This window comes from Triturus cristatus, chromosome 3_1 (assembly GCF_964204655.1).
Source record: "Triturus cristatus chromosome 3_1, aTriCri1.1, whole genome shotgun sequence".
NCBI classification, from domain to species: Eukaryota; Metazoa; Chordata; class Amphibia; order Caudata; family Salamandridae; genus Triturus; species Triturus cristatus.
This window is the reverse complement of record NC_140583.1, coordinates 858,872,095-858,893,813: the sequence shown is the minus strand read 5'-3', so window position 1 is coordinate 858,893,813 and position 21,719 is coordinate 858,872,095. Positions and strand designations below refer to the sequence as shown.

Genomic DNA, 21,719 nt, shown 5'->3' with positions numbered 1-21,719 from the left:
GATGGTGCTACAGGAGGTACGACAGACATGTTTGCCACCCCGCCGCGAAATAAACAGACCCTTAGAGATTTAGCACTCCAACGTACACCCCAACTGGCGACATCCGACATGTTTAAAGAACAGCTTGTGGATTGTAGATACGACCCAGTACCAGGAAGACAGGATAAATTGCTCATATCATCACTACGTATAAGACGAGCTACATTATATTTAATGACAATACCAGGAATGGGTGAACACCTAGACAATATATATCGCTTTGTCCAAACAGGGCAAGGTCCAGAAAGTATTAACGAAGCTATGGAATACCAGAAAGTCCAAAGACAACTACTACGTTTTTTCATAAATTGTGTAATCAGGAATCAAGACAGGCCTGGGGCAGATCACGAAACCATGCAAAGACTTGCCAAATGGGGTCAGAACATATCAGAGGAGAAACATGATAGACAGGCGTGTATAATCGCCATGTGTCGAAAGATCCGCAAGGAAGTAGAACGAATACATAAAGAAAGACGAGAAACCGACAGAGTAGAATCAGAAGAAGAGGAGGAGCAAGAATCAGAGCAATTAGAAACAATAGCTTATGTAGGTAGAGGAAGACCCCATAATAATACCAGAGGTTTTAATGACCCGATACGCCCAATACGTCCAGAATATAATAGACATTTTCCAAACCCTATGCTAAATACGAAATCCCCTGAACACCTATTCCAAGCCGCTGATAAATTACTCCGAGATCGAAGGGGGTACCACATGCTCGATTCCATGGACGAACAAGAATTAGCCAGGTCAGCAGTACAATGGGCTGACAGTCCCGGCGAATACAATGATGATGTACTTGCACACACGTTTCTGAATCTAGATCCATATGAACAGCGTTTAGCTAGTATATACATGATTCAACACCTCCTTATATTATATAAAAGCCAACACTCCGATCCAGGACCCTTACCTGACATATTGACAGAACTACTCACGAACATATGGAGAGGGTCAGGTACTGATTTGATTAAGGAAATTCTAGAATCCCGAAACCATTATTTAAATTTCGTATGCCCAGAACACGTTCCAGTTCCCATTATGGGAAGAAAAATGTATCACATAGATAGACAGAACCCGTTACGCGAAGTGCACCCAATCAGAGGTGCCGGCGATAATTTTACACGTGTGTTTGTGTACACGCCTATAACTAAACTGGAATTATTAGAAATGAAGAAAGTAGTACCCAGCCATGACAAGGACCCAGCAGGTTTCCACCGTGAGATAAAAGACATGTTACTCATGGGAGAGTATACCTACCCCGATATTATGAAAATATTAAAAGTCCTATTACCCGCCGGTGTTTATGAGAAACTCAAAGAAAAGGAATGGGAGGTGGGAGACCAAAAGATAGATTGGACAGCATCAGAAAACGAAGAAAAGGCCCGAGCTGCAGGAGCAGGGCTTGGGGAAAAGACTACAGCACTAGCAGGATTACTAATACAGGTACTGCCACGTTTATTAACCACGAAAAAGGAAGACTGGGGTGCAATCTCAGCCTGTAAACAAAAACCAGATGAAGACACTAGTGATTTCTATTCCCGATTTGAAAAATGTTTCAGTATAAATAGTGGCATAAAAGCCAGTAGTGAGTCGTATCCACATCTGTTTGTGACAAAATTAGTTGAAAATTCTCTGCTGCAAGTTAAGAATAGAGTATTGAAGTTCGAAAGTACCTGGCAAAGTAATACCCCATCACAGATGTTACAATATCACCACAATAGAATTAGAGAAGAACAAGAACACAAACAAAGACGTATGAAAGATACAAAAATGAAAATGCTTGTTGCACAGTCAGTTCCAGCCGATAGTCATCAAAAGGGTGATTCCGCAAGTCCTGCGAAAGGGACATGCAACTATTGTAAACAACCAGGTCATTATATACACGATTGTCCGGTCCTGAAACATAATATAGCCACAGGTAGAACGCATGAGAGACCACATCCACCTAGACAGGATCAGAATCAACAACAAATCCCTCAGAATGCACAACCTAGGTTAGCTCCGCAACAACTAGCTCCGCAACAGGCAGCTCCACAACAGATCGTAGCACCACCACAAGCGCAGCCTATTGCCGCAACACAAGCAACGACACAACAAATGTATCAGTACGCACAAACAGATTATCCCGATTATCAGCGATACTCATGAGATAGCCTAGAGAGGGAAGTTGGCTTACCCCTTATTGAGGTTCCTGTAGACCAAGAGGGACCTTATGTACATAGTGAACTATTAGGGGAAGACAGAAAGTTTTTACTTGATACAGGGGCAAGCAGAACAACTATAAGACGCAGTGAAGTTCCAGGGGCACCCCTCTCAGGCTCACAGAATATTTCCCTTGGATTCTCAGGAAAACCTATAATCAATGACGTAACACAACCTCTTCCACTTACAGTCGGTCCATTGACACGTACTACAGATTTATTGCTTACTAAATCATGTCCAGAAAACTTGTTAGGCATAAAAACATTGAAAGCTCTAGGAGCCATAATATGTTGTTCTCCGGAAGGAGTACGACTATTTTTACGTGACTTTAAAGGTCACTACGTGTCCAGAGACATGGATCACCGACTGCAGAATTTACCTACACATTTATGGGCACAAGGCCCCACTGATGTTGGTTGCATGAACATTACACCATATCGAGTTACACTGAAAACAGGAATAGTACTACCACGAATGCGACAATACAAGTTACCACCAGATGCTGTAGTGGCTTTACTGCAAATCATTGACGAGCTCATTGCACAAGGAGTGGTTGTCGAAACCGACTCCAATGTATGTAATTCCCCGATAATTCCGATTCTTAAAAGAACGGATCCAAAAGCACCACCGGTATATCGATTAGTTATTGATCTGCGCGAATTAAATAAATGTATTGTACCACAATACCCTGTGGTCCCAGATATCTCTTCATTACTCACAGCTATTGACTCAGAAGCAACGTTTTTCACTGTAATTGATCTCAAGAATGCTTTCTTTAGTGTCCCAATCGATCCGGAAAGTCAATATTTGTTCGGTTTTAGTTTAAATGGACGAAGCTTTAAATTCACACGCGCACCTCAAGGATTTACAGAAAGCCCCAGCATCTATAGCCAAGCACTGAAACGAGAACTTGACAGTATCCACATGCCAGTTAACACTGCCTTGCTTCAATATGTCGATGATCTGCTGATCACCGCCCGAAGCGAACCTGAATGTGAGACAGCGTCACTGACGGTTTTGAAATTTCTGGCTGACAAGGGGCACAAGGTGTCCCCTTCTAAGCTGCAATTCTGTGTCCAGCGAGTTGTTTACCTTGGGCACTCGCTGTCCAAGGAGGGAAGGCAGCTTACACCAGACCGCATCCAGTTAATTGCTAACATGCCAGCACCCAAGACACAAAAGGAGGTGCGGGCTTTTATAGGCCTCACTTCATACTGTAGGCAGTGGATCCCTCAATATGCATTTCTAGCAAAACCACTCATCCAGTTGACAACACAGGAGGCAGCCACATCGACTGTCCTCCCTTGGACTCAAGAACATACACACGCCTTTGAAAGCTTAAAGAAAGCTTTATGCCAAGCACCTGTCCTAGCAACACCATGTTACAGTAAACAGTTTACACTCTTTGTTACAGAACGCGAAGGTACTGCCTTGTCAGTACTCACTCAGGAACAAGCAGGATCACACAAACCATGTGCTTATTTCTCTAGTACATTAGATCCAGTAGCTCAGGCACTTCCAGCGTGCCTGAAATCGGTGGCAGCGACAGCTTTAGCAATCAGACAAAGCGATGCCATAGTGCTAGGACATCAATTGACAGTACAAGTACCACACGCAGTAGAGGTTCTCTTGAACCGCACACAAACACAACACTTGACTATAGCGAGACTCACCGGTTACGAACTGACATTGTTTCAGCCACACATAGAAATCAGACGTTGTAATACGTTAAATCCTGCCACACTGTTACCAGTAGGCGGAACAGATCCATTGGCACATGATTGTGTCGAAGTCATTACTATCACGACGAAACCCAGACAAGACTTGACAGATATCCCTTTGTCAGATCCAGACTTGACATTGTATGTAGATGGGTCATGTATGAGAACAAGTACAGGAGAGTTAGTGGCCGCTTACGCAGTCACAACAGACACTGAAGTCATTGAAACAAATTGTATTAACACTTTGTCAGCCCAAGCAGCAGAGCTCATCGCTCTAACACAAGCCTGTATTCAAGCCAAAAATAAGAAAGTCAACATATACACAGATTCACGTTATGCATTCGGAGTCGTCCATGACTTCGGCGTACTGTGGCGAGAGAGAGGTTACTTAACTTCTCACGGTGCCCACATCCAACACGGACCCCTCATTCAAGCCCTATTAGACGCGATTCATCTACCCACTGCAATATCGATTATGAAATGCAAAGCCCACACAAAAGTTACCGATATCATTTCTCAGGGTAATGACCTAGCTGACAGAACGGCTAAACAGACTGCTCAGAATCAGACTTAACACAACTGACATGACAAAGACAATAGTTCCGACACCAACACATTGCATGACAGTTAAGGATCCCGCCCTTGATGTAATTGACATACAGACACATGCTACACCAGAAGAAATAAAGAAATGGACTGAATTAGGAGGGATCCAAACAGATCAAGGATGGATGACGAAGGAAAAATCTATATGGTTTCTTCCCGACTCAATGGTCCAAGTCATCATTAACACTATACATAGTCCAGCGCACCTAGGAGAAAAAGCTATGCTAGACAGCATTCAGCACATTTGGTTCAACAAACATTTACGAGCCGCAGCTAAACAAAAAGTTCGTACCTGTATGATATGTTGTCAGTTTAATCCAGGTAAAAGCATCCCCGTAGAACAGGGTGGATTTCAAACTCCCGATCATGCTTTTGAAGTCCTCCAGATGGATTATATCCAGATGGAACGATGTCGAGGATTCAAATATGTTCTCGTAGTTGTCTGTGCTCTTTCCCGTTGGACAGAAGCATACCCGGTTTCAGATTACACTGCCCCGACTACTGCCAAACAGTTAGTTCGAGAATTCTTCCCACGGTACGGTTTACCACGTGTTGTCTACTCAGATAACGGCCAGCCGTTCTCATCCGAACTAATGAAACACGTTTCCCTTTTATTAGGCTACCAATGGAAATTCCACTGTGTCCGACATCCCGAGGCGGCAGGTCTCGTGGAACGTCATAATCAAACTCTGAAAATTAGATTGTCCAAAATATGTAGAGAAAAAGGAGTCGATTGGATAGTAGCCTTACCAGTTGCGCTCTTTTACATGAGAATGGTAGCACATTCTCGAACAGGGCTATCCCCGTACGAGGTGATCTTCGGTAGACCACCAAATATGTGGGGGACGCCTATACCTCGCAAAATCACTGATGTTGACTGTAATATGCTGACAGATTACCTGGCTTCCTTGATGTCTGCACTACAATCTTGTCGTTCACAGGTATCCGCAGCTTTTCCCGACAATACTGAGGTGAAGCCCCATGACGTGGTTCCTGGGGACCTGGTGCTGGTCAGGAATTTTGACCGGAAGACCCAACTGGATCCTAGGTGGAAGTCACCGAAGTTGGTTCTACTCACCACAAGGACAGCCGTGAAAATCGAGGGACGGAAAGGGTGGTTGCACTAGAGTCATATCAAGAAATTTTATGGACTACCACCCAGTATAGAGACTCAACCCTGTATTCCCTCACAGATAGACTCAAAGCTCCCCTTGGCTGAATTAACCAAACCAGAACTTTACAAACTAAAATTGAGGTCTAGTAAGTCAGACAATTTGATTGTTTAAGTCCTCTCCAAGGTGAATCGGTTGAATTTGTCTCTGACATGTATCCTCTAGACCGGAATAGAGAAAGAAATCATCAGATGCAGCTCAAAAAGCATGCGTATTGTAAATCATTTCGTAGTCACTGCACAGTAACATTATTAATTTTGTTTTTTCTAAGTCTTCTGATCATCATTGTCAGCATACTATTACACATGTATTACCCTATTCTTAAACGTGCTTACAATGTAACTGCAGAACATTCTTTTAGCGAATTACCTCCGCATGAATTGTCCTATAGATTTGCGCTGCGCAACAACACATTCATTAGTATGTTACATCATTCCCATCAAACCAGCAATGCCACAAATTGTTGGATATGTGGCCGACTCCCTCCCTATCAGAACTATAAGGGAGTTTTGCCCCTCTTTCCCTATCCGTTCACACACAATGGCTCCTGTGGAGCATGGTTTAGTTTGATTAATTCCCTCGATTCAAATTCCGCAGTTTATCAAGACAACTGGGTATGGGGAAACCTGAACTTAGTTTTGCTTAAAGTCTGCTACCCTAACAAGGAGGGACTTCCCAAAAGAACAGGAACTGATCTAGAAAATGAAGTATATGGATTAGGTAATTTTACACTTAACCTCATGATCCTGAACGTTGAATCTGAAGCTACACCAATCTTGCCCGCCATGTCAGTATTCCCAGTAAAAGGGGAATTATGTGTAAGAAAGAATGGTTCCATACACATGGGCCATAGTAAATGCACCACTGTAATAAAATTCAGTGATCAAGGCAAGTCTACATTTAGAGCTTCCCGTCATTCCTACTTTATATGTGGCCAGACCGCATATATATGTCTACCTCTAGATTGGGATGGTACCTGTTACATAGCATTCCTTCTGCCACCTGTTTTCCTAGCTCCTCCTGATTATCATAGGAATACCCATTTAGTACACAATAGACAGCAGAGAGATCTCCCAATTGTCGATTACACTGAAACAGCATGGGAAAAATACACAGATTTCAATAAAGGTTTCTTTCCCTATATAGGTACAGTCACTAATAGTAAGCTGATACGTAGATTAACCAGAACCCTTGAAGCAGTAGTGAACGAAACTATTTCCGCCTTAGGCAATTTAACAGAAGAGCAGTCTGCTATGCGGATTGTTGTGCTTCAAAATCGTCTTGTCCTTGACGTCATCCTGGCCGATAGGGGCGGAGCTTGTAGGGTCATCGGATCAAGTTGCTGCATTTTCATACCAGAAAATTCACCGTCAGTATATAAAGCCATAACTCGCCTTCATAAGATTGTAAGCCAGATACACCAGAGTCCAGGCACCTGGACTTGGTCCGGTTGGTTCTGGGGCGTGTTGTCAGCCTGGGGATGGAGAATCCTATCCTTCCTAGGTATTGGCTTTCTCATACTATTCAGTTGCTGCTTATGTCTACAATGTGGGCCAGCGATTTGTGGTCTGTGTGCCACCTCGTGTATCCCACATCCAAGTTTTCGTTCGAGATCCCGGAAGAAGAAAGAAGAACAAATGATGCTATATGAACAGATCGATGGATTGATGAAGATCGATATCTCCTGAGGGTCCGTAGGGGACAAGGAGGGAATGAGGAAATATGAATTTTGTGATCAGTTATGTCCCCTATCGTAGACCCCAACGGCTCCATGTGCATGCTATAAGTACATGTATGTTCCCTCCTGCTTCAGTTTTGAAGACGCAAATATATGTGCGTCCACCGTCAACATGTCCTCTTTCAGAACCACCATGAATGGGTCAGATATTCCATTCCTAAGTATGAAAGGCCACCGACTTTATGTGGTTCACTTTCCACATTTTACAGATTCAGGCGAGTAGGCCCGAATTCTGTCATCAAGCCTTTTCCTGCCTTCTGCCTCTGAAAGCTCCAGTCTGAGCCTGCATCTGTGTCCATGAACTTTGTCCTACTCCCTGCGCGGCTAACGGTGCCTGATCCAGCCAGTCGCCTGCCAAAAACTGTATTTCACCTTCAAGATTATCTCCTTCGTTCCTCATCCGATGCATTCCTGTCTAGTAGTTTAGGTAAACATTCCTCCAGCTACCGTGCACAGGGCCATGCCTCGCTGCCCTCATGCAAGTAATTCATAGCCCCGTTGCCATGGAATATTCCTACCCCCTCGCATCTAGTGTAGACACTTAGACGCTTGTACACGCACTAACAGTCAGTATAGAATAAGATTCTATCCTAGAGGCCTCTCCTTTTGGATAACACAGTTCTTTAAACATAGGATATTAGATATGATTTGGGATTAGGTTGACACGACCCCCAGACTTCTGTCTCCACATGTAGAGCTAAATGTCAAGTCCCCTTCACCCTCTAGTTGCACGTCAATCACACGTCATGCGGCTGCGCGCGCATCTCTGCCAAATATTTCTGCTGACATTGCAGGATTCTCTTATGGATCCACCCACTTGTGACATCATGTATGATGACGTTTATTAAATTACGCCCATGTATACGCCTCTATTAGCTACGTATGCACAGTTTATCTATACTATCAGCTGTTACGCCTCTTGCATCTGTTTCACTGTAATGTATTTTCTATAAAACTGTCTATCTGTCAATAATATATGCCCTTCCTTCCTGAACTTTCGTGGTGATGGAATAGAATGCCTACAATTCGAATTGTATTCCTTTGTATAGGAATAAAGCCTTTTAAAACCTCTAATACCACGGATTCTGCCTCTTATATTTACTGAGTTATTCTTAATAGACTTTACCGCATAAAAAATAGTACCGGTAACGAAATATTTACCACAGAGGGAAGCTAGGAGCCAACCCAACAGGCTCCGCGAGCGGAGCCAAAGGACAACGACCTTCCGCATCCTGTCGGCTGACGGACGGGGAGAAGGCAAAGAGTGACGGTGCTTCTTCGCCTTCATCTTGTGCTTTGACTTACCCGAAAACTTCGATGAGGAGTGATGGTGGTGACACTGCGACCGGTCCCGCGACCTCCCTGTCAACCGGGACCTCGAGCGGCGCAGAGCTGACTGTCGGGCCTCAAGAAACTTTCGGGACCGCTCCCGCAAAGACTTCGGGTTAATGGCCTGACAGTCAAAGCACGACTTCTGGTTGTGGTCGCGCTACAGACACCAGAGGCACACGACGTGCATGTCCGTAACCGACATCAACTTGTACCAGGAGTCACAAGGTTTGAAGCCAGTCTGTCGATGTGATACCCCTCCGTGCACCAGGAGTCGAACGACTCGGAGAGAGAAGTCAACAAAAAGACAAAAAAAACTGTAGTAAAAAAAATTACTAAAGGGTACGGCTCTCTCCAGACACCCACATGGGGAGGGGGGGGGGGGGTAAGGAGGGACACGCACACTCTCTCTTGAGCCAGACAGAGTGCTGATTGGCTGGTTGCAACATGAACAAAAATGTGCAAAAAGGTAAGGGGCAGAGTAAGCAACCTACCCCCTAGACCTTGTTGGTCAGTTTCACTTCATATTTTCCTGACAACCCCTGCATAAAGTGCCCCACATACTCCTCCCATGAACTGCTGAACACAGCAACACATCCAAGTAGGCCACACAACTCTAACTCTTGTGAGGTTTATCCCTGCTTCTGGTCAGACATTCTGTACATTCTGACATTCACTGGAGGACTGTAACCCATAACTGCCATGCACACAGACAGGAGTCAACCCTTGAGAAGTGGTTGGCAAGCCATCCCAAAACTTCCCTACTCTGCTGCTCAGGCATTAACTCAGGGGCTAACTATACCCTTCCATAGTGGAATCATTCATGTTAGTATGCAGCAGGTCATGAAGAGGCTCTCTGTCTTCCTCAACTTCCTCTACCATGACATTTACTCTGGAGGCAAGGCTTCAGTTCGTTCATATGGAACACCCTCTTGGAATCCCTTGTGGCACCTGTTCTAAAGTAGTTTACCTCAGACATCTTCTGAACTACTTTGTATGGCCCACACCATTTATCTTCCAAAAGCCTTGTACAAATAGGCTTTTGTACCAATACCTCCTTTTCTTCCCGGTACCCAGCGCATATTTCTGGTCGCACCATTTCTTCATCAGCGCTTGGCTGCCCTCAAGGTTTTCCTTTGCCTGACTCATGTACTGCTCCATCAACTTCCTGAGGCTAATCACATAGTCCACAAAAAAGTAGTTACTTACCTGTACACTATGGTTCTCCAGTATTATCTTTCATAGATTCACATGCTTGTCTCTTCCCCGTCATGGTGGGAGTCTCACGGTAACAGAATGACCGTAGCAGTACTAGAAAAAACTGCATAGAAAAATCCCATAAGGAATTATTATTTGGTAACCAAACCTCATTATTATTTGGTCCAACACTCTGCCAATCAGCTGCCAGCCCTGACATCACACTCCCCCAGCAGAGCCATCATACCTCAGATTTCCAGCCCCAAGTGAGAGACAAGGATATATCTAGAGATAAAAAGGTTCTACCTGAGAAACGGGGAGGCCGGCGGGCCGCATGTGAATCTATGAAAGATAATACTGAAGAACCATAGTGTACAGGTAAGTAACTAGTTTCTTCTCCAGTATTCAATCTTTCATAGATTCACATGCTTGTATCAGAATAGCGAGCAGTACTTATACCAAACTGCATTTCCAGGATAGAACCCCAAATTGTCCGTGGGCTCTGCTCTTCTTTCTAGAATATTAACAATCATAAAAGTATACTAATACCAAGATAGTATTCAAAACATTCAAGAAAATAAATAGTTAGATAGACATAGATACATTTGCAATATGTATACCAGAACATTTATATATCTTGATAAATAACTTATTGAAATAGAGGACTGTGGCATCCTTTTTCCATGCTGCATCTAGACAATAGTGTCTAGTGAAGGTGTGCACATTTTTCCACGTCGCTGCTCTGCAGACATCTGGCAATGACACTCCTGCAAACAGAGCAGTAGAAGTTGTCATCTTTCTCGTAGAATGCGCGTGCACCTTGGAGTGTAGAGGTTTTCCAGCCTTGACATGACACAAAGGAATGGCTGAAGTTATCCACCTCGAAATACTAGATCTGGACAGCGCCAAACCTCTTCTGGGACCAGAGAAAGCCACAAAAAGTTAGTTTGTTTTTCTGAAAGATTTTGTTTTATCAATGTAGAATTTTAAACACTGTTTAATGTCTAAAGAGTGTAGGGCTCTTTCCGCAGATGACGATGGATCTTTAAAGAATGTAGGTAACACTACAGGCTCATTCAGATGAAAGTTGGATGGGACCGTAGGAATTAACTTTGGATTCGTTCTAAGGATAACTCTATCCGGTCGGAATTGGAGAAAAGGTTCTGCAATTGAGAAGGCTTGAATTTCACTGACCCTTCTTGCTGACGTGAGAGCTAATAGTAAAGCTGTTTTCCATGAAATGAACTGTAAATCCGCTTAATGTACTGGTTCAAACGGGGGTTTCATGAGCTGTATAAGAACCGTATTAAGCTGCCAAGAGACTATTGGGCGTTGCACCGGGGGAAACATCCTGAAGAGTCCTTTGAGAAATTCTTTTATCACTCTTTGAGACCAAAGAGATGGACGGTCAGGAACTCTCGTATATCTTGATAGCGGCCAAATGCACTTTTATAGACATATGTCAAAGTCCTGATTTAGCCAAATTTAAAAGATATGGAAGAATTTGCTCTGAGGAGGCATGAAATGGATGTAGATTTTTAGATGCGCACCATTGACAAAGTCTCTTCCATTTAGCCGAATATGTTTTATTCGTAGAGATAGCCCAAGATCGTGAAAGAATATCTCGGCATTCCTGAGAAATATTCAAAGATTGGAATTCATGTTCGTGAGGTTCCATGCTGACAAGTTCAGAGATTTCAAATTTGGAGGGAGAATTTGACCTTCGTTCATAGTGATCAGATTCTGCACTAATGGAAACTGTATCCTGGGTGCCACTGATAATTTGAGAAGTTCGGAGAACCAAGCTTGTCTCGGCCATGCCGGGGCTACAAGAATCAAATGGCACGGTTCCGATTTCATCTTTCGCAACACTTTCGATATCAGAGGAAATGGAGGGAATGCATACGCGAACATCCCCGTCCAGCGCATCTGTAGAGCATTGCCCCACAAACCTTTTTGTGGGAACCTGCTTGCAAAGTGTTTGCATTTTGAGTTGTGGTGGTTCGCTAACAGATCCAGCGATGGGGTGCCCCATAGATGAAATACTCTGAGAAGCTGGCTTTGGTCCAATTCCCACTCGTGAGAAACACTGGACGATCTGCTCAGAACATCTGCTCTTGTGTTGTTCACTCCTGGAACGTGCTGGACCTGAAATGATATGTTGTGAAGCAGTAACCACCTCCAAATTTCCTGCGCTTGTTTCGACAAGGAGTTTTGATTTTGTACCCCTTTGTTTTAAAAGGTAAAACATCGATGATGTGCTGTCTGTCGTGACTAGTACTGTTGAATCACGAATTCTGGGGAGAAACGCCTGTAATCCTAAGAAGACAGCTTTTAGCTGTAGCAGGTTGATGTGAAGTTGAGCTTCGTGGTTTGACCAGTGACCCTGAATTTCGAGGTCTTGGAGATGCGCTCCCCAACCTTGTAGCGATTCATCTGTCATCATAACATAACTCCGATTCTGCGGTTCGAAAAGCAGACCTTCTGTCAAATGCTCCCAGATCTTCCACCATGACAGGGCCTTTTGGGTCTGAGGAGTGATAACAATCCGATCTTCGAAGGACCCTTGAGACTGAATCCATTGTTTGTCTAGGAGCTCTTGAAGAGGCCTCTGGTGTAGTCTGCAATTGGGAAGTGAGGGGATACAAGAAGACATCATCCCCAGCAAGGATTTGTAGATTCTCACTGAAACGCACTTTATTTGTATATGCGACGCAAGGCTTACGATTTTTTGAACACGCTCCTCTGAGGGATAAGATTTTGCTTCCTTTGTGCGAAGCATAGCTACCAGAAATTGAAGGAACTGAGATGGCATGAGGTGCGACTTTTCTAGATTGATCCTTAGACCAACTAAGTCTACTGCTACCGCAAATGGAACACCTACAACTGGTAGAGGCATGAACGGTGCTTTAGTCCCCACTCCTGTCTTACCACACAAATGGCAAGTGGAACACGTTCTACAAAATATCTGTTTCTGCACATCCCCGGCCAGTAGAACAGAGTCCAATCTATCCTGGGCTTTCTAATCGCAAAGTGCCCTATTAAGAGTAATTTGTGGGCTAGTGTCATCAGGAAGTTCCTGTGCACTAATGGAACAGCTAGCCTCTTGCTAGTTCCTGGATCAGAATGTATTGGTTCACTATAAAGCAGACCATCCTCCCAGCCAACATAGTTTCCAATAACTCCTTTGCTGACCTGTTCCTTCTTAAGTCTCCCAAGCATAGGTCACTCCTCCTGTGCCTTACAGAAAACTTCATGAATGGGCCTCAAGCAGCTAACAAACCCTGCAGCTCTGGAAGCGACCCAGACTCCAACATATGATCCCCTTCGGGAGCTTCATCCTTCCCTCTCCCTCTGGAGCAGAAGCAATGACCTCTACAGTCCCTGCCTTTCCGGAGTCCGCCCTTTAACGCAACCTACCTTGTCCTGGTCCCTGGACATCGGAGATGATCCAAAGCCTTACTCGAAGACTGATGTGCAGCCTGAACACTGGTTAAAGCTGACGTTGTCCCCACCAGAACGGCTTCTGGTCCTTGCACCAAGCCAGGGGCAATCAAATCACTGCCCGAAAGACATCCAGTTGCTAGGTTTTTCCTTACACAACTTCAAAAATGGCCATCTTGGTTAGTGATTAATGGACATATTCCAATACTGAGTTGTGCTCGACTATACTGCTACGCGACGTGCTACAACTGAATAGAACTCCTTCATATTGTATTAATGACAAATGTGTATTTCTAAACATGCAATGTGTGATTTTTTCCTTCACCGTGTACTATCATTACCTTTAAATGTTTGTTGTAATTACTGCAATGGTAAAAGCCCAATAAAAATATTTAAATAACAAAAATGTCTGTCTTGGCATTGAGCTCACTCTCAACCCTGGCAAGTGGATACTCCATACCCTATCTACTAGCTACAAATCTTGTCTTTTTTTGTTCCAAGGAGTATCTTTTCTGAATTAAGGTACTTTCTCTCAACCACAGTGCTAAAAGGCACCAGTATCCATCAGGGCAGGTACTTTCATCCCATTGATACCAACTGCCTGCAGAAATCCCATTCTGTTAGGATGAATGAGCTTCAGAGTATCTGGGTACCTTTCCCAGATGTCCATAGCTACTAAGCGGAGTGCAACCGGTTACTCTCGGGCACCTTTACCCATAGCCAACATGCTTGCTACCACAGCATATCCCCATTGAATAATGGGATGAGAGCCCTGTCCCCTTTAGATGCTGCCAGGAAGGTGGCATAAATATTCTGAATTTTATTACAAAAGAAGACAGTTTATCACAGAGTTTGACGGAAGGGATAATGGCAGTTCTAGCTGCATGGCAGTTCTAGCTGCTTCAAGGGAGACAGAAGACTTTTCAATTTTGGACACTTACCTAGAAGAATTGAAGCCATCTCAATGCGAAGCGCAATGTACTCTCTCATTGAGTTGCACCAATTCTTGTGAAAACTGCTAAGTGCCGCTTTATAAAGGGTCTTTGCAAGAAACATGAGCGTAATTGGAGGGAAGTGTATAACCCTAATGCTGAAGCTATTCTCAGCCCTTAAGATATGGGAAAAACAAAGTGGTTGAAGGCCTAGATCTTTTCGCCACATGCTATTTTAAAAGGATTAAGGAGTCTAAAGAGTTAGCGATCCAATCATTAAGCAAAGGGATATCAGAGTCAACTGCCGCTATAAGAATCGGAGGAAGAGGAGCGGAGGTACTGAGCAAAGGATTCCTCTGCAAGATTCTGCCATTTTCTTTTGGGGGGGTCCTATTTGAAGGACATGCTCCCGGAAATGTGAAAGAGATCCCATCGTGACCAGACCAGACGCTCTGGGAGATTAACCTGCATAGTGGTAATATAGGAAAAATACAAATCCAGCATGTGTCTGGCTCGGAGCAGGGGACCGGACATGTTGGATAAGATTCAAACCAGCCAGCATTTGAATAAGGTGGGTGGCTTAGGCATAATAAGGGTCACCTGCATGAACATTAAAATCTCCCAAAACTGAAAAATTAGTGCATTGCAGGGAAAGCAGTGCAATGCTGTCAAACAGTGCAGCATAACCACTGCTGGGGCAGACTGGAGGCCTTTATACCAAGAAGAGGCCAGATAAAGAGAAGTAGCAGGTCAGTTTAATACTGAAGATAAGACTTTATATAGTTCCACACTGGCTAAAAGGTGAGGAGAATGCTTCAAATGTATCCCCAAAAATAACCGCCACCCCACCACCCGCCTTATCCCCAACATCAGTTGGCGGACAGAATACAATAACCTGGTGAAATCGCCACAACTAAGTCCAGGTTGGAATTATCCTTCAAACACATTTCATTTAGGAATAAAAAATCCTAAGTGTTGTCAGCCAAAAGGAGGAAAGAAAATGTAACTTATGTTGGGGTAGCGATCTACAGTTAATGAGACATACCTTAAAACCCACTGGGGATTGTGATTAGTCAATAACCCTACTCAAAGGCGGTAAGGGGGCATACTCCTCATGGGTGTTCTACTCCGTCTCAACAATTCCATTATTTCTTAAACTTATGCTGCAGAACTCGCAAGAGTAAATTCTCTGAGTCTCACAAGACTGAAAGTCAATCTGAGGGCGACATGGATTGACATTTAAGGCAAGATGAAAATCTCTAGAAAACAAACAGACTTGAGGGGTGGAAGATTGAGCAGCGTGGATGGCACTGACCACGTTCTGGGCGCAGACGGGCTTGCCTTTGGCGTGTCTGCGTCATGGTTCTGCAGAATGGTCTCTCTTTAATTGATAGGGACCTAGCGAGCCCAACCGCTAGAGCGCTGACTCAATATGGCGTTTCTACAAGGCACGAGAGACTGAGTAAAAATGGCGCTCCTCTCTCGGAAAAAGTAAATTAGTTGAAGATTCAAGTGAAAACTATCGTTCCCCAAACTATGAGCATTATTGTGCTCTTGGTGTTAAAGTGGGTGTGCTAGAGGAGAGCGTGCCGAAGCACTCTCCAATGGCAGCAAGGAATGAGAAAACGTGTTTTTTTTTAAAAAACAGCCAACAAAATCGCCATACGCAAATAAAGATTCAAGTGACAGTATTTTAAACCATAAAAAAAACAAATGCAGCAAATATCACCTATGAAATCATGAACCTGATCTTTAAAGCATTAAAAACAATTCAAAAGATAATGAATGGTAGCAGTCAATGTCCGCCGTCATCAGAAGTTCTATCCAGTTTTTGTTAAAACTGGCTATCCTTTTCCAACAAGAGCAGGATTATTTTTCTTAAAATGAACACTAATGCTAATCTTATTTTGGTAGCTTCTCAATACCAATATGTTAATTGACAGATACCGCTTTTTTTTTTTTTTTACCTTTTTCAATTTCCACAGTAAAGACGTCCATTTTTTCGACTCTTTTCTCCAGCTCATACTCAGCAGAGGCAGCCACAGGATCGACCTCATCATTACGTCTGTCGTAGTCTTCATTTGAGTAAGTGGTGAACACCTTTAAGAAAGGGCGTAAAAAATAAATTTAAACACAAAGAATTAACATCTAGTCTTTTCCCATTTGACACATACCTTTTCAAATAAATAAACGCATGAGTAATCGTTAAAACGATAAATTCTAGAGCGGTTTCTGAAAACCTCAAATGCCAAAACCAATCACTGGGTAACATACAAGAAAAGTAAACAAGATACCATTAAATTCTAAAATTGGGCATTTACTCAGAATCCATTAATTAGGTTTGACAAACACTACGTTTTCATTAACTTGGCAAAAATTTGTACGACAATGCCATTGCATATACAAGCTCTGATTAAACATTTGCATCACATTAACAACCGACAATATCCCCCACCCCCCCACTCCCCGAACCTATATGTTTATAGTCTGAGCCAGCGTCAGTCAAGGGGGTCCAATGGGGGGGGGGGGGGGGGGGGGTTGACATAGTTGGAGGAAAAGGCAGAAAACTTTGCTAAGTCTACAAACGGACAGAGGGGGAAGCACTAGTGTGTGTAGGATGCAAATGTCCATGAGGAAGTATAGCCCCCACCCTAAAAGACCATCGGCCGTTAGCATGTTAACAGTAAGGGCTTGCCTGAAAATAAGCTATGCAGGTGCTACTTAGCTATGCCCAGACAGGATGGTGGGAGGTTGGGAGAAACCAGGAATCAAGACAAAAAGGTATGGGGATCCTCCCTTAACACAGCCCCAGTGATCATGCAAAAAATGTACAGGGGAAGGAATCATTGGGGGGAGGGGGGGGGGGGGGAGCATGAATAAAAGGGGGGAGCCCATGAAGGGGAGGAGAGGGTCATTTAATAAATAAGGGGTTGCCAGAGGTTAGCTAAATTCTCGTCAGAGTACATGATCTTATGCGCCATTTGCTCCATGGCTAATATGCCACAGCCGCGTGAACCAAGCCACCACCACTGAAGGAGCAGACAGGGTTTTCACCCCAACACTGAGTTGCTTTGCTGCTCCAGTCATGTGGCGCACCTGATAACAGTCTGCATGAGTCACCGCCTCAAGTGTGACCGGCCACACCCCAAGAATGACTGTAGTAGTTTGCTGGTATGGAAATTCCCAGTGTGTTCTAATGTGCCCCAGTATTTCCTTCCATACTATAGTGACTACCATATGTACTGAAAGGCCCCAACCTGCAGCAGGTGTCTGCAGCTGCGGGGAACATGGTGCGTAAGCGCACAGGGGTCTAGTACCATTGTATCATTAAATCGTAGACTGGTTCTAGCTGGGAAATACTCCTGTGTGTTTTGGGAATGTCCCGCAACAAAAGGTCCCATTGCTTCTGAGAGATGCTCAAGGTGCTATCTTGCTCCCAATTTAGTCTGATAAGGATGGCAAGAATGTTTTCAAAACAGCTGAAAAACACTGAGTGTTTTAGGCTCGGGCACTCAACCTCGAACCTGGGGAACTGAGTTTGAGTCTCGATAACGACGCTGAACATCCTGTGGTTATGGGCAAATCACTTAATCTCCCTGTGCCTAACAAAAAAAAATTAATGTGTCCCCTCATGTAACGTAATTGGTGCTATGTAAAGCGCTCTGATACCTGATTGGATTCGGGGCAAGTTTGCGCTATATAAAACTCTGAAAAAAAAAAAAAGACCCTTCGATCCCTCAAAGCCATGCACCAGTGTTTCAAAGGGGGTAAGAGCTCGGGTGGCACCAGCAGGTGGGGGGGGAGGGGGGGAGGGGGGGAGGAGGGGGGGGGGGCACAATAGTGCCCAGTGACAAAGCTGGAAATACTGATGGTGAGATTTACCAGAACGGCGAATTAGAGTTCACACTGTTCAAAAGGGTTGATGGGACACCTGTGGAAGAGTTACTGTAAGGCCCTATAATCACCCCTTTCCAGAAAAAAGACTGGGTTGAGGGCAGGTGTAAAGTCTGGGTTGTGGGATATTCAGGGAGGGAAAGAAGGCAACGTCTTTCCCAATCGCTAGCCTGAGCCAGATCTCCAAGACTGTGTGGGTCGGGGTCGCCAGGTATGCACTGCGGGGCCCGGGGTGCCAGGTATGAACTGCGAGGTTGGTGTCACAGGTAAGGGCCCACAGGCTACCGCCTGGTCCATATGTAGCCAGTGCTTTCCACTTTCCTTGACTACACACATGGAAATGTAACATGTGTGCAGCCCTAAGAGATTGGGGCACGCAAGGCCCCCGTGGTTCCGTGTCAACATCAGCGAAGATCTTGAGATGCAGGGATATATCCCCTTCCAGATAAAGGGTCAGAGATCTTTATGCATAGATGTGAGGTCGTTGGCTGGGATAGGTGTAGGGAGTGACTAGAAGAGGTAGAGCAACCATGTGAGGAAATTCATTTTCACCACGTTCACATGACCCAACCAGGAGACAGATGGCCTCAATATCTAAAAGGTCCTCCAAAACTGCTCTGCGAAGTGGCAGCCATTTAGTTTGGGAGCAAGTCTACAGAAAAGGAGAAGGATAGTGAGGCCAGGGTATTTTAAAGACCGGGGCGCCCACTGAAAGGGGACAAGGTCTGCCAGGTGTGGGACCTGCTCCAGCAGGATAGTCAAGTTAAGTATGTGAGATTTAGTCATGTTAATCATATATCTAGAGACCGTTTTGAATACCCGCAGACTCTGGACCACTGTCGAAAGGGAGGTTGCTGGCTCTGTTATTGCCAGCAGCATATCGTCTGCAAACAATGGGGCCTTCTGTTGCGGTCCTCCAAAGGTTATACCGGTTAGTCTGGTCGTGCCTAAGGGGGATGGCCAGGGGTTCCACTACAAGAGCAAAAAGCAGGGAGAGAAGGGACACCACTGGCGAATACCCCGGCGAAGGGTTGAGTGGCCGGACCACTATAGGAGGCCATCGTTTTACTAATCATACTGGGCCCAAACCGATCTCATGAAGTACTGCATATAGGAAGGCCTAACTGGTTCGGTCAAAGACCTTCTCTGCATTGAGGCAAAGAAGGCAGACAGATGTTATGAACCCAAACCTTCTACACCAGGTGAGCAAGGCGCCTGATGATGTATGCGCCCTGTCTGTGCTTGATAAAGCCGAACTGGTCAGCATTTATAAGCCCCGGTAACAGATTCAGGCAGTTAGTCAGCATTTTGGCGTTAATCTTGGCATCCACATTCAGTAGATTAATCGACTGATTGGAGGAGCACAGAGTGGAGTCCTTACCCGGTTTAGGGAGAAGTGTAATATTAACCACAGGCATCGCTGGTGTAAGGCCGGTACTGCCTCTGAAGAAGTTTTAGAGCCCAACCAGGTGCTTTTTCAAGTGAGGGGAGGAAGAGTTTGTAAAATAGGACCGGTAGGCCACCGGGCCAGGGATCTTCCCCACTGGCAGCCCATTAAGGGCGCAACTCAGGTGTGCAGCTGTGAATAGGGCTTCACGGTCCCGAGCAATCCGCGGATCTAATGGGGGCCAGGGGCAATCACAGAGGTAAGCAACAATTGGCACCAGATCGTACCCTTCACTGGTGCAGAGGCTTTGATCAAAGGCATAAAATGTCTATTGTTTATTTGGCTCTTTAATAGCCCATGTGGAGCTCCCAGTCTGCAATTTAGAGATATAAGAGCAGGTGTGTAGCAGTTGGAGCCTGTGGGCCAAGATGGTGTCCACCTTGTTGCCCCGCTCGTAGTATTTTTACTTGCATGATAATAAGGACCTCTCTGCCTTATTGACCTGATGCTCTTTCAGTTGGCCTCTCAGTATTGCCAGTTGCTGTTTAACACGGGCTGTAGGATGCTGCTTATCAGAGTGCTCCAGAGAGCGGAACTTTGCAGAAAGGTCGACTTCAAACAGGTGAGCCTCCCGCATTATGGCTACAGATATAAAGGACAGGACACTCTTTCTCCCCCCGGTCGCTTTGAAGCAGTCCTAAAGCATGGTGGGCAGGGGGGGGCATCATATCAGATAAGGTGTTCAGTTCAAAATATTTAGTGATGGCATCCTTTACAGAAGCAATAGCTGCAGGTTCACGCATGAGTTGGGGGGTACAGGCGCTGGGAGGGGTGATTGCCCTTTCCTGAAACCTTGCGCTGAGTCCAAACGAGTTAGACATGGGTGTGATCCGAGATCGAGATATCTGAGCTCTTGGCCACATCAAAGCCCCTTAGGAAGAAGTGCATAAGAAATATGTGATCAATGAGAGAGCAGAACCGGTGAACATGAGAATAAAAGGGGTTGTATCGGGCATCCGGGTGCAAATAGCATCATTCATCGACCAAGCCCACGCCCGTAAGCTCCCGCCAAAGTTGTCCAGAAATAGCCCTAGTGTTCTGATATTGTGATTTAGAGCTGTCAAATCAAAGTTAGCTTTTTTCGGATTTAAGAAGAAACACCAATAAAAGCATGTGCGAAAAAACAGAACATCAGATAAAATTCAACATCAATAAATGGAGATAAAAAGATACATTCAGTAGCAAGCAGGCATAAAAACACTTCTGGATGTGCAAACACAGCTAATACAGTACATTTTAACAGGTAATAACCACCTCAAATTTTTTAGGATCTGCAGTATTTGTCCTGGAGTAGATTCTTCCGGACCCCAGCCACATTGGAAATGCACAGACACCTCACCACTATTTAAAGGCGTCCCATTCTACTGCGAGCGAAGAGGCTGTACCTTCATTCTCCAGGAAATATTGAGTCACCCCAGTTCCCACTGCCTCCCGGAATACTAAATCTTCCAAGAGCTCCGGGTTTAAGCGCCAGTTTGGATTGCAGGGCACACCTGAGACCACTGAACCCTAACCAACAATGGGTTATGATCTGAAAGTGTCCTGGTAAGATATTTGCTATGCGCGATCATAGTGTGTAGTTCTGGGGAGCAAAGTACAGCATCAATCCTAACATGAAGTTCGTGAAGATCCGAGGAAAAAGGAATAGTCTCAATCAGTCGGATAATGCACCCTCCATGTGTCCACCAGTCCCCAGTGTGTCTGCCAGTTCCTCCTAGCTCTAGCTATCTTATGTGTAGGGGCAGTAGATAGGGGTGGATGAGATCTATCTAGCTGGACATCAGCGACTGAATTAAAATCCCCACCTATTATTACAGCGCCGGTCAAATAAGGCGCTAGTTTCTTAGAGAGTTGAGTGAAAAAAGTAATTTGATCAATATTCGGCCCATAGACGCTACCCATCGCCATCACCGATCTACCCTGTAATCTGTTGTACAAGCTGGAAAGGGACCCCAGCTCTAACCCATATTAAAACACCACGCGCAAAAGCAGAAT

General features: G+C 44.7%; 1 protein-coding gene across 4 annotated transcripts in view; it reads right to left on the bottom strand.

Annotated features, from left to right (window-relative positions):
* The window catches only part of LOC146861186 (neurabin-1-like), a 611,401-nt gene that overhangs the window by 466,032 nt on the left and 123,650 nt on the right, over positions 1-21,719 (bottom strand). For all 4 annotated transcript variants that reach the window (XM_085645289.1, XM_085645286.1, XM_085645285.1 and 1 more), the window contains exon 2: positions 16,351-16,483. In XM_085645289.1, coding sequence (XP_085501415.1) covers positions 16,351-16,483 — 133 coding nt within the window. The remainder of the gene's footprint in view (positions 1-16,350; positions 16,484-21,719) is intronic.